The sequence below is a fragment of the Hakea prostrata genome, chromosome 3 (genome assembly GCF_041222555.1).
Source record: "Hakea prostrata isolate BN-2017 chromosome 3, UWA_Hpros_2, whole genome shotgun sequence".
NCBI lineage: Eukaryota > Viridiplantae > Streptophyta > Magnoliopsida > Proteales > Proteaceae > Hakea > Hakea prostrata.
Window position 1 is genome coordinate 8,474,484 of NC_142602.1, and position 13,850 is coordinate 8,488,333.

General features: G+C 36.8%; 1 protein-coding gene across 3 annotated transcripts; it reads left to right on the plus strand.

Moving 5' to 3' along the window:
• Positions 1 to 1,830: 1,830 nt before the first annotated feature.
• LOC149020597 (uncharacterized) lies at positions 1,831 to 11,054 on the plus strand. 3 transcript variants are annotated; one of them, XM_089148789.1, is made up of 4 exons: positions 1,831 to 2,106; positions 5,354 to 5,555; positions 9,664 to 9,779; positions 10,021 to 10,907. In XM_089148789.1, the coding sequence occupies exons 2-4, from the start codon at positions 5,445 to 5,447 to the stop codon at positions 10,529 to 10,531; spliced, it is 738 nt and encodes a 245-aa protein (XP_089004915.1). In that variant the 5' UTR covers positions 1,831 to 2,106; positions 5,354 to 5,444; the 3' UTR covers positions 10,532 to 10,907. The 3 variants fall into 3 exon arrangements, with proteins under 3 accessions (XP_089004915.1, XP_089004914.1, XP_089004916.1); XM_089148788.1 differs by having other exon boundaries at positions 5,349 to 5,555; positions 10,021 to 10,906; XM_089148790.1 differs by lacking the exon at positions 1,831 to 2,106 and having other exon boundaries at positions 5,481 to 5,555; positions 9,668 to 9,779; positions 10,021 to 11,054.
• Positions 11,055 to 13,850: the final 2,796 nt, after the last annotated feature.

The window sequence follows — 13,850 nt, forward strand, 5'->3', positions numbered from 1 at the left end:
GGCTCACTAGACACTCCCTGGAAAATATTATCCATGAAGAGGAGTGGTCCATGAGTTCCAAGTAATTTTTCCCATGGAGGCAGGATTTTTATTTGCAACAGCCACTGCTGGCTGTAGCTAATGGTGTTAATCGTGCCACATAATCAAAACACGATCAAACAATTGAGAATCAAATGGCAGGTTTATTTGTAAATATAATTTTTTACCTTTACATTTTAAGAGTTTAAAGTTTATTAATTTACAAAATCAGACCCCTCATTTATTCGACATCCAAATCCGAATAACCAAGACGTAGTATCTCAACATCAAATTCCATGTGATTTTTGGAAAATTGTTTGTGCTTGCTAAAACTTTAGGGTTGGAGCCAAGGCGGGGTGAGGTATTGGGTTCACCATCGGGGTATTTGTTTGGAGCTCACAAAATGCGAACGGCTTCATGGCTTACTATGTGGTTTTATTCATTTTTTGCAATTCAACCGAGGTATCTAAGGCTTTGGTTCCATGAGTCCGGAGATTTCAATATCTAGAGATTTCAAATCTTTGTTCAAGCATGGACGATCAATGGTATCTAAATGTTCTGGTTGAGAGACTCTTTAGGGTTGGAGGCATAAGCGGAGGTGAGGTGTTGGGTTCAACATCTTGGAGGGTTATTTGTTTGGAAGGCTGAACCGACGAGGTGAGAACGGACTTCAATGGTTTACTATTCTCTGTTCGTGGAAGCTAATTCATGATCCTGTCTTGCAATTTAATTGAGATATCTAAGAGGCTTAAAAGAAAAAAAATATAATTCCACTAATGTGCAGAGAATTTCACTATAAGATTAATCCCATAACGTCGATTCTTTTATTGTTTTAATTTTATATAATTATTTCAGCTTGAAAGCCCTATTTTGGCAAGCAATGAGAAGCTGGAGATCCTTACTAATGTTGGAGGAAATGGGTTTATTAATGTTTTTTGTGAATGAATAAATTTTTTTTTTTTTGTTTCAAAGGGTTTTATTAAGCCGGGGATGGGATATTAATATGCCTCAATGAGGATCGAAACCACGACCTATTCACTAAGAAGCGTTGGTTTCAACTACTATAACAATTATGAGTTGGCAAATGAATAAAATTTAAATCTTTCAAATATTTAAACAAAAAAATGTTTACAAGTAAGTTTCCATAATTTGATCCTTAATTGTTCATGTTAATATTAGTGTGTGGGTCTTACTACCATTTGCGCATAGGTGGCGGCAAGATGGTTATGTAGTCTAATATGACTAATATTCCCTTTCTAAGATGACTATAAGGAAAATCTAATTAAGAAATTAGGGTTGAGGGAAAACATTATAAATAGAGGGATGAAAAATAAATAAAAAACACATGATTTAGAATACCCTCCCATACTCTATGAATTATCTAAACTAATCATGAACCTCCATCATTGTGGTTGGCGGATGAGTTCACAAGCTGAAAGAAGAGGAAGGGAAGCAGGGAAGCATATAGGCACTTCCGTGTCTAGATCCATACAGAAAATCACTAAGGTAAATGATCTAAAACTATTCATTTCATTGATTAAATTTGACAGTTCGATTATATTTTGATGATGAATGCGATCATCACCATATTCCAAATAAAAATCCACTTAAGCAGTGCACGAATATATCACATAATTCACTACTAAAAAACGGAAAAGAAAAAAATATATCACATAATTACTTAAAAAATAGAATTACCATAAGACTATTTTAAACTTTTAAAATTTAATTTTAATTCTCATTCGATTATTTGATATAAAAAGTACCCACGGATATGTTTTTTTCTTTCTGGTATACAAGAGTTTTAGTCCTCTATAACGGAGTCACAGGTAAAAAACGCGATTTTTATTTTTTTTCCTTGGGAGAAGAAAAGGGGAAAAAAGAACAAAGTCTCTAACGTCTCGCTCGTTGCGGGGAGGTTGATTGGCGGTACAACACCACCATAGGCAGGAGTGATTCAACCCATTCACTCTCCCTGCCCTTTGCATCTTTTCTCCACATAATTTTCACCCGATACGTTTTTGGTCTCAGATTTGTAGGAAGCCGATGAATTAACTTCTCGAATGCAACTGAAGTTCAGCCAAGACAGTGAGTGAAGATTCATACCTTTTTTTTTTTTTTTTTTCTTTTTTAATTTGTAATGTTATGAAGTCGATCGAATTTGACGATGGGTTGAATGCTCAGGTTCATCAGATATTGGGTCAATATTGCAGACTTTGGATCACTTAGGTGTAGATACCATGCCAAATTTAGGGTAGATTGGTTTAGGGACGACAGACATGGATAAATCTCTTTGCTGGTTCAGTAGTAGAGAAAAAAAAGGTGAATATAATTTTTTTTTGCAAGCATTAGATTTTTGTAGCTGTAGATCTGGTGCTGATCTGTTCCATGGGATTTTTTATCGCTTTCCTTCGAATCTATTAATGATGTTAGAGTTTGTAAAGGCTTATGGCAAGTATTAATTAGATTTTAATTACTTTATTATTGAAGATTCAAAGCACCAGTTTAGTTATTTGTAATACTTGTTTTTTATGTCTCTCCTCATTAATACTGCTAACTTCTAAGTTCCTTCTATTTACGTAGCTTTGCATTTATTGAGTTTAAGATTTTTCATTAAATCCTACGCTACTAAACTATCTTGTTAGTCTCATCTTCTCTTAGTATTTACATTTAACCTTCTCTTTTCTCAAGTGTTTGCGACCTGTATAAATAGAGAGGAGGGCTTTCGCATTGAAGCTCTCAAGCCATTTAGTATTTGGGCAATCAAGTTCTTGCCCTATTGTGTTTTGTGATTTGGGTGTGCAGGTGTTATTCATGCATATCTAGTTGTCATTCGAAATCCCACAAATCCATTCCGTGAGTCCTTCCCTATAGTTTGAGCACTAGCATATAGCATTTGAAGGGGGTCTGGTAATAGAATGCACATTTATTTGGGGGAGCTAGGGGCTGTTTTATCGTGGAGCCTGATTTAAAATATACTCAGTTGCATTATAGGGGGCATCTACAATTTTAAAGATGGTGTCAACTCAGCCGAACCTTATTTTTCTAACAATTTCTGTTAGAGACCATCTGTATGATTGAATAAAATGGGGTGGGAAAAGTGTGCTATTTCACATGAAATTCCAAAGGTATACTTTGTTTCATTAGGGTGGGAGAATGAGCAAACAGACTTCCTTAAATTAAGGAGCTTGAGTACTGATGTTACACCTACTTTTTTTCACCCGTCGCCTAAAAAAAATCTCATCATTTTGGGTGGAAATTTATGGAAAATTTAAAATAAGCTTGTAGGGCCCACATATTATACTTTTCCTTTATTTACTTTTTTGTCTTCACACCCCACTTCACATTGGCCCCACACTTTTAACTATCTAACTCCTTCTTCTCATGTAAACAAGTGGTCTCTTACAACTTCTAGAAGGCCAGTGAAGGAGATTCATTAGGTTTGATGATGTAGCAGAACCAAAAGTTATTGTTCACCATACAGTAATGTGAACAGTAACCTGGGAGATAATTCTTCATATTTGTTGGGCTTAGTCCAGTTTGCGAGGAGCTTAATTCTAATTTGGTGGGCCTCAACTCCAGCTTGCAAGGAGATAAATAAGAGATATTTTTGTGGGAGTTTTAAAGATAATGTAAGATTTTGTTATTTATTTTTTGGGATAATTATGCAATTAGATTTTTAATTAGGGTAGGAGGGCATATTCAGGATCGGTTTTAGTTAGTCTTAAGTTTTTAATATTCGTAGTGGGATTAGTTTTTTATTTGTTATGAATTGCGAAGAGTCCTACTATAGTTATTTTCATTGTGAAATATGTCTATTTTATTATTTAAACACTTGTAATAAGCATATCGAGGATGAAATAGAAAAATGAAGCAAAGCTTGAGTTGTACACTTTAGCCCTCCTCTCTCTCCTTCATCTTCTTCTTATGAGTTTCTTCTCCATCTTCCCCTGGTACAAGTTTGATTCTTCTCAGGTTTCCCCTTTGTTACCTATCTTCCATATCATTCTCTCTTCTTTATTATGTCCTTCATTATTTGGCATCAGAGCCCAAACTTGGGTAAATCTCTTTCCAGCTTTTATTCTCCTCCTTGAGATCTTTCTCTCTCTTATATCCCTTCCTTCCTTTTTCTTTCCCTAATTTTCGTCTCTTAATGATTGTGACTGGACAATGCTATAACAAACATCAAATCCTATTCTTGTGGTGCTGATCAAGTGAGGCAGTTTTTATTTTTTAGTTTTTAGTTTTATATTAATATGAAACTCGAGGACAAGGTGTTTTATTATTATTTTCTTAAAAGAAAGGGAGAAACTGATGCAGCACAACTACAAGTTATTGTTTATGCTACAGTAACATGAACAAGTAACCTAGGAGATAATTCTTCATGTCTGGTGGGCTCCAAGCCCAGCTTGCAGGGAGATAAATTCAGATTTGGTGGTCCCCAAGTCTAGCTTGCAAGGCAATAATATGGGAGCTATTTTCGTGGGAGCTTTAGAGATAATGTAGGATTTTGTTATTTACTTTTTTGGGATAGTTATGTAGTCAGATTTTTATTTGGGTAGGATGTTTTGGATCAGTTTTAGTTAGTTTTAAGTTGTCAACTGCTAAGGGTCCTATTATGATCAGTTTTTTGTTAGTTTTAAATTACCAAAACTCCTACTATAGTTGTTTTCGTATTGAAGTATGTCTCTTTATTATTTAAATACTTGTAATCAGTTTATTGAGGATGGAATATAAAAATGAAGTAGTGATTGAGTTTTGTACAATTTACCCCCCACCCTTCTCTCCTCTTCCCTTCTTCTTCTTATGAGTGCTCTTCTCCATCTTCCCCTGCTTAATTCTGATTCTTCCCAGGTTTCCCGTTTTCCCTCCTGTCTTCTTTATCATTCTTTCTCCATTATTCTGCCCCCATCCAGTTGATCTCTCAATATTCTGATAAAAATTTTCTTACGCATATATTTCATCATTTGTGCAACATTGTAACCCTTGTTTGAGTTATGTGACTTGTATTCCATTTAGTTTGTCGTGAAATCATGAAAAGGAAGATACTTGAGTGAGTTAATTTCCCATCTTCACCGGGACTAGGGAGAAGAACATTCCCTGATTTGTTTTCCCCAATTGAACCAGCTGCAATAGGTAAACCAACAAAAACATTTAAAGATTTCAATGGTTACGATTGCATTTTATAAATTCAATGGCTTAGATGTAGTAAGTGCGTATAAACACACGTGTCCTTAGCGCTGTTGCCGCTCAGCAGCAATAATTTGCTTTTATTTTCATTTATTATTATTAATTTTTTTTAACATGAGACTCCTTATTTGACATGATAGAATAGATCTAATGGAGTGGAAAAACGGAGGTTAAAGTCCAAAGACAGGGTGAAGTCTTTGAGAGAATTCTTCAAAGAAGTCCGAAGCAGCAAACAGATGGAAAACGGCGGTCGTAGAATAAGTGCCGAAGAAATGATTTCAAAGCTTAAGGATGATGGGGATTTCGACAGGCTTCGCCTCAAGACTATCCGTAAGCTTAAAGAAGATGTGAGTCTTCCTTAGTAGTCATTGCCTCAATTCAATGTCTTCATACTTGTTTCCTGTTTGTCATTCAAAAACTCCTTTAATTTTGATCTTTCCTGAAGTTTCAAATATATTTGAAGGTTGAAGCTCTAATAAATTTGGCATGGTTTTCTATTTATATGGGATAGTTCAGTTTGAATTAAATTCTTCAATAAGGGAGCTATCATAATTTGTTCTGAATAAATTCTATTTTCAGTGATGAACTTTCTAAATTGGAGAACCAAAAATGAAAAAAAGAACAGGAAAAAAAAGGAGCCCAGAAGAAGAAGAAAAAGAAGGGGGGGGGGGGAGCGGGATAAGAAGACAAGCAGAGTTTAAATGAAATAATTGAGAATTGCATGGAGGGGTGATTTGATGAGATGCAAATGCCTACAAGTATGCTATGATTAATCTTTCTCCTTTTTCTTTCTTTCTGGGTGGAAATAGGCTGTGATTACTCATACAAGTGATTCCTATGAATTATCAGTAATTTGACCTTCATACTTGTTGCTGTGCCTTTGAATTTTGTAGTCCATTGAATATATTTTGAGCTTTAAGGGTCGAGGAAAATAATTCATCTTGCAAAGAGATTTAAGTACCAAAAAGGGACAGAATATGATGTGAATTATTTCCATGGGCTCCACAAGGCTTAATTCAAACCAGCGCATTTTGGTAATTTTGAAAAAATTCGGGTGTCTTAGGTCTGGGTCCCAATGAGTTCACTTTGTTGTCTGGAACCTAGATTTATTTTTGTATTATTATTTGATTTAATATTTTGAAAGTTATTGCAAAGTCCTAGTCTAGGTGAGATTCACAGTTATGTTGGGATCCCTTAATTTGAGTTTGCTTTGATTCTGCTTTTTATTATGACTCCATATCTACTCTTTGAATTTGGATTGGAGTCCTCTAGAGTTAGTTATTGAGTTTTCTTGTGCAAGTTAAAGTCTTAGTCAGTTAGTAGTAGAGTTAGAATTGGTTACCCAGTTATAATTGGTTTTCCAACTTTAAGTCCTTTTTGATTTTTCCACTTGAGGCTATAAATAAAGCCTTTAAACCATGTAATCACAAGCTGAGTTGAAAGAAATTAATCTGAGTTTGAAGGCAAGTCAAGTCATGGCTTCTTGGGAAGGCCACGGCAATTGGGTGAGCTCTTCTTCTACAATTTCCAGCTTAGTTCTTCAATCTACAGTAGCAATTCAACCCTACCAGCAGCCCTCTTCCTTCTCCAAGTAAGAACAGCCCTTCTCTTCCCCATTCCTGCCCTCTCCTCCCTTCCCTAGCCCATCTCCAGGCGTCCCCTCTCATCCCTGTGATAGCAGCCCATCCCCTCCCCTTGAAACTTAATCAAACCTAACCCTTGGCACCTCCTTTCACCCCTAGTAGGATCGCACCCCTCTTTAGACCCTATTCCTACTCTTGAATCCCCATTGAGCCCTCCCCCATAAGGTTACAGAATTTTCTGCAATTCATCTTCTTCCTTGAAACCCTGAACTCTAATTGACTTAGAATTCCTATATCTCTCCAACCCAATTCAATTGCCATTCCCTATTAAGATTAGCATCCCCACCCCTTCTCTCACACTTGACCCAAACCCTAGCCCAATCCAAGAATCCCAAACCCTTGAGGACTCTTCAAACACATCCCAAACCATCTAGGACTGACCAAAACTTATTAGACTTAACATGAAATTATAAAACACTAACAACAGCCCCATTCTAAGACCAACTGAAACCTGCAGCAGCCTTCCCTAAGCCCTAACTTATATATTCAGTTATGGAACTCAAGTATAGCAGCAGCCGAACCTTGGTCACCCTTCCCAAGCCTTCAAACCCCTTATACCTATACCTAAACACATTCTCAGACCTGAAATTCAGGTACAGCAAGGTTTCAAGCTTCCCAACTTACAATTCATTGTTTCTAACCTGGCCAAACCCTAATTCCTCCAAGAAATCTCCTGTAAGACAGCTGGTTCACTGAGAAGAGGGTCCTGGAGTAAGCCCAATTCTAGGGCATAATATCAAACTCGAAGCCCTAGAATTTGGTTTACATCACAATAAAAATGGAAGTTGGCTACATTGATTAGCTCCTAGAGTTGGAATATGGCCAATTCAATTTCTTGTCTTTCAATGACAAAACAATTCTTATCATCCATCTCGTAATTAAACTGTATGTGATTCTGAATAGGGCCATCAATGGACTGGACTTTTGTCTGAATCAGATTCTGTTTTCTTGTCCAACCAAGCCAGATCTTGGTTGCAACACTTTTTGCTCCCGTTATGACCTGACTGATATAGCTTACTTGCAATCCCAATGTTCATGGGGTTGTGGATTCATTTTAATGATACTTTGGGCTAGCTTGGGAAATAAAATTTACAGTAGAAATTTACCAGAACTGAATATATATAAGGATTAATTCTAATCCATGTAGACTTTGTTCTGCTATATCTGCTTCTTTCTTGTAGTTTTTTGTATTGCCATTTCTATATCAAAAAGGCTACAAGTATAGACCCCAAAACACCTTAGAGAATGAAAATGTTGTCCATCTTTTATTTATTTATTTATTTTTTTGTGTGTGTGCTGGGTGGTGGGGTGGGAGAATTTGCTCCCTCTTGTAGAACAACTACAGAGATGGTAAAGGGTAGTAATATTCAACAAGACTCCACAAGTCAACAATTTGTCTTTATGCCTAATGGTCCCAACAGATGTTGTGCACTTATTGAAGAGGGAGGGGTGTAAAGGAATTGCATGGAGGCAATTGAAGATGTATGAGGGCATGATGGGCAGTGTGAAATTCTGTGAGACATCAGGGCAAGGAATTCCTAATCATGAATTGGTTACATCAAGGATCAGCCATAATCCCTTATTTGTTTGTGCTTTTCATGGACGTCTATACCAAGAATATCCGCTATCCAGGAGGACTTCTCCTGGTGGTTGCTTTTCACCATTGACATTGCTTTGGTGTACAATAGTTAAGCAGGGATTAACACTGGTATGGATAATGATATGGTGTGAATTCAGGAAAGAGAGATACCTCAAAATGACTCCTGTGGGTATCTGTGATCAACCCAATTGATATGTAACTACTGACATTACTTTTACCCAGCAAACAACCAGATAGAGGGATTAAATGGTGGGAACTGAAATTTTCCAGTACGTCATTAACCCAAATAATCCCATATTTTATTACTAAATGTCATTTTGCTTTTGCATCCAAATCCCTGCCTGAGTATTAACATTGACTCCAAATCTTTCCTTATTTGCTTATTAAATGTCATTTTACTTTGGGATCCCTTCATGATTGTATCTTTGAGTACAAACTTCCCATATTTGGTTATTAAATGTCATCTTCCTTCAGATTTGAATCAATCTCCTCATGATTATGTAATTAACTCAAAATCATTCCGTATATGGTTATCAAATGTCATTTTACTTTGCATTCCAAACACCCACATGATTATATCAGACTCCCAATTTTTTCATATTTGGTCATTAAATGTCATTTTACTTTAAATCCAAGTCACTTGGAGTGACTTGGATTTGAATTTTGTGTGATGATTACCGAAATTCTATTTTTAGGTCAGAAATTTCTGGTTTTCCTTTTGTTTAATTTCCTGTGCAACCAGAAAAGGGAAATTGAATGTCAAAAAAAAAAAAAAAAACTTTCAAATTAGGGTTGCCAGTTAAATTATTGAAAACAGGTAATGTTAGGTACTTAATAGTTTTCTTTGGATGTTCCACATCAATTCATTTTGGGAAAGGAAATTATTATTGACCAGCAATATTTCATCTTCCAATTGTTATTTCTCTTCAATTTTCATTCTAGAATGAAATAATGTATAATAATTTCATCAAAAAAAGAAATAATGTATAATAATGAGAGTAAGGTGCCATGTGAAAAGGAATAAAAAATTTTGTTGATCTATTTTACAAGTATGCAATACAATATGCAAAATTGGATTATTAAGTCAACTACCTTTTTTATGACACATAGTAGGACGCTTTGATCCTATTGTGGTAAACCATAAGTGGCATCAATAAATTTGTGCAGTAAGAATGGAGTTCACAAATCATCTGACTACAAATTTTCCTCCAGGAAGACCTGCGTAACAATGTACTTTCAATGATTAAGCAGTCAGAAGCTCTTAATCGCCAAGGAGCTGACACTTTGAAACCCAGACAGCTTTCAGATGCCATTCAAGAAGAGATAGGGTAGGTTGGGAATATAATTGCTCTATTGCTCTACTTTTTCTCAATTGACACTCCCTCCCTCCCATGCTGGCCCCTCCTTGTCACTTCCTCCTTGCTCCCTAAAGCTATAATTTTGCAAGGGTTCTGCAAGTACTCTTGGAGGTTTTATGTAATCATAAAATTTGTAAATAACTTGCTTCACTAACCCAAAAGAGGGATTTCCATGAGAGTAAGCTACTGACTTTGTTTATGGTGTCTGCAGGGACAAAGTTATGGCTCAAATTTCTGATGTGTTGTGGACAGTGATTAGATCTAGTGATGGCATGAAAAATGAGATCAGAGATACAATAAAATCTGTCTATGATAATTTAGCAAATCCGAAGGGGAAGGAAGTTAATGAGTCATCTCTTGCTAGTGACCCAAGATCAGTTGATAAACAAGCTGCCAGAAATGATGCACCCACAGTCTCTGTCCCTGAAAGAGATGATACATCAGCAGACAGTGATCCGGAAGAACCACCTGGTTTCTCCTTGCCAGATCATCAGCTTGCCAAAAGCCAGCGGGAAGAACCAGAAAAACACATGGAACATCCTGTTCATCACGAAGGAAAACATGTGGAAGGACAAAAGGAAGAACCACAGCGTATGGATGAAGATTTGGAGATGGATGATTGTGACCCCAGTGTCCCACCCGGCTTCGGTCCAAGCCTGTATCACCAGCAACCTTGTGATGATGGTGATGATGATCCTGATGTGCCTCCTGGTTTTGGCTGATAGCCAGGACACAAGATCATCTGTTGTCAAACTATCATCAAACTAAAAGATGGTGGTGTCATTGTTTAGTTATATTACTGGACTTCAATGTACTTACAGGACTGGCTTGCTAAGTTACAACAGGAGTGGATGATCAAGGATAAATAATGTAAAACTACTTGTTGGATGGTATGAAGGTCCTGCACTATCAATAGCTCTTTGTTACTGTTGTCTGTCGCTTTATTTTGCTCTTTTATTTCCATTTTCTTTTCCCCTTGTATCACTGAGTCTTCTGTGGGGGGTGTAGACAGGAAACTTCAGATATTTTTGGTTGATGACCATAAAAATTTCAGGTTTTCTTCTTTGTTATTTTCCTTGACGAGTGCACATAGCATATCATTGGCTTTATCTCGGAAGACAGATTAGGAATTAGTCTTGCGATATAAAGGTCCATTTTCCTTTTGGTTGGGCTTCCATAGATTAACAAGGAATAAAAGGGAAGTGTTCATTCACCTTGATCATAATTTCAGATTTTTTGGACTCGATTTGAAAACCTTCTTTGATATTTCCTTATATTTTCTCATCCTTCGATGCTGGTAGATGTATATCGTTGATAAAGGTCGTGGTTTTGGTTTACTGCTTGAGCCACGGTTCGGCCGGACCAAATTGAATCCGAGCTAAGACGGGTTCCGATTTGGTGAGTCACAATTGACTCAGACCCTGAGGAGTTCCTAAGCGGCACGTAGTCTTACACCTTAGACAGGGCTTGTGACGGTTGGTCGCTCTGTCGGCTTGTGAAGGGAAGCAAAAGCCAAAAGGTCCACAACGTCGTCTAAGGTGGGACCCCATCAAGTTCCTCATGGTTCCGTCTTACCAAAATGATAGAAACAGTAATCATTACCCTCGCAAGTCCAGAAACCACCAGAATCAGCTTTCGCTTTGGAATACGATGTTTTCTACCTATGAAGATCTGTTCACCGCCCTCATTAGATTCGTCTAATGCCAACTGGCTAATAATCATCTTGCTTCGTTCTTTAATTTAATCATCAACCAAGACGGTTTTTCTTCAAATCCCCAGAAAGCTGATACATCGATCTGATCTAAACTTTGTATATTAATAAGGTAATCATGGACATGATCATCACAATGTAATTTCATTTCTAGAGAGCTTTTCTGACTGTCTCAAAGGATGTATTGTCTGATCCATACATGATATGCTGCAGATTTGACGACTGAACAATCCCCATATTTGATATGCGCGTGGTCTTATGCTTGTGTCTACTTTTATAAATATGTAATAATGTAATGCTGATCAGATTCTTTTTTATTGGAAAACGCTGATCAGATTCGCATCCCACATGAAAAGCCAATGGTTTAATTGGGGTTGTTGCAGAAGACATGAAATGGTAAGACCAGTATTGGATCATTTTGACTTGAATTTGCATGTTACACATGATCTTTTTGCAAAGCGATGTTAAATGTAACACAGACACAGACGAGAAAATTGAAAAAGATGTCATACGTACATACATAAACCACAAAGTTACGGGGGGGAAAGCGACTCATTTGGAGTGATACTTGAGACTCTTCGAATAGAACTTGCTTGGTCCCCACTGTCTCTAAGGATTTTGGCTTCAAATCTCAAAATGCATTTAAAATTCATAATCTAGCAATTCATTGAAGGAAATCAATGCATACGAGGGTAGACTGGTAGAGGTATGTGTTTTTTTATACTTCTTCACCACACGATAAAAGTAAGGTTCATTTTCGAAAAATAAATCATAGGCGAGACTTTCTATACACCCAATTTTATTATATGATAAAGAAGTATGAGAGGAGTACATATCTCTATTTTGATGAGAAATATAGAGAATTTAGACTAGCTACTAATAGCCTTGACCCTAAAGAATCTCGTACGTATGCATTTTTTTATCCATTTGGGTGAATTATGTACTCTTCTTACACTTCTCCATTACATGATTGGAATGAATAAAGCTGATTTTTTTGAATGATGACAAAAAAAGAGTTTTTTTATGGCGCCCCCTTATAGCGGGCCCTAAATTAGTGACTAACTATTTATGTGTGATAAATGACATGGCACCCCTTGTTTAAAGTAAAATATTCCAAGTTACTCCTCTTAAAGGTCAAACATTTTGACCGTTAATTTTGAGTTGTAAAATGTCCAATATGCCATTGATATTGTGTAGAGACGAAATTACTCCTCAATCAATTTCCCTTCATTTTGTTCTCTAGGTCCCATCATCTTCCTTCATCTCGCCAGAACCTCACCACAACCCCTCCCCTACGGGTGGTCACTGCCCCCTCCCCCTGGAAACAGGAGAATCACCAATACTGGTCAGATAATCGAGTGCTTGAGAGTTCTACTTCTTATCCCCTCCTATAGAATCTGATGCAAATATCTTTTGACAGCATTTTAGGGACTTTTTCGAAGGGACTCTAATGAAGCTTCTACCAGAAAGACTTTGATCCACTGAAGCAATACTCGATATGAGTTTTTGTTGTTTGTAAGGAAAACTCTTCCAAGCTCCATCCAAATTTATCGCAATTGAAGTCCTCCTCAACCTCTCTTTCCCTTTTGATGGGTAATAGATTCTTGATTTTGTTATTTGAGATAAGACAAGTGAAACAAATTCCTGTTAAAAACGGTTTCGCATGTTGGATTCAGCTTGCTTGGTTCTTGAGCCTTGAAACTGTTAGGGATAATGGATGCACAACCACGAACAGAGAAGAACACAAGCATAACACACAAGAGGGATTTAATGTGGTTCGGCAAAACCATGCCTACGTCCACCAGAGAGAAAATGAGTTCCATTATTTCAAAAAAACCTTAACTACTCTCACACCCACAAAGTACTACCCTTTGCTTGCCCCCCATCCTTATCCTCAGGATGGGTTTCCCAATCCACTACAGGGATTTGATTCATCTCCTACAGAGATTGATACATATAGGTTATCCCACAGAGATTATTTATAGGAAAACCTAAAACCCTAATCCCAATGTAATTACAGTTTTATCTCAGTATTAATAATTGACCCAAATCTTGTTTCAATTACAAATACAACAAAAACCCTAATTACATGGATCCACAGAATACAAGACACCCAAACCCAACTGAAACATCCCTTCTTCCAAGCTTCAAAATGGTTCGCAAAACGGTTGACATGTTGCGTTTGGTCAAGGGGTTAGACTTGAATCAAATTCATATCCAACAATCGTTAATCTTTTTATTTCTTCTCACAAATAACACCAATGACCTGGATGTGACACCAAGTGAGCAAAATGAAGGAAAATTGACTGAGAAGTAATTTCATCTTACAC

What these genes read in the sequence shown, in the direction of transcription:
- LOC149020597 (XM_089148789.1), top strand. Translation starts at nt 5,445, where the DNA reads ATGGAAAACGGCGGTCGTAGAATAAGTGCCGAAGAAATGATTTCAAAG. An exon ending in TCCGTAAGCTTAAAGAAGAT is followed by an intron (nt 5,556 to 9,663) that starts GTGAGTCTTCCT and finishes ATTTTCCTCCAG; the next exon opens with GAAGACCTGCGTAACAATGT. An exon ending in GCCATTCAAGAAGAGATAGG is followed by an intron (nt 9,780 to 10,020) that starts GTAGGTTGGGAA and finishes TGGTGTCTGCAG; the next exon opens with GGACAAAGTTATGGCTCAAA.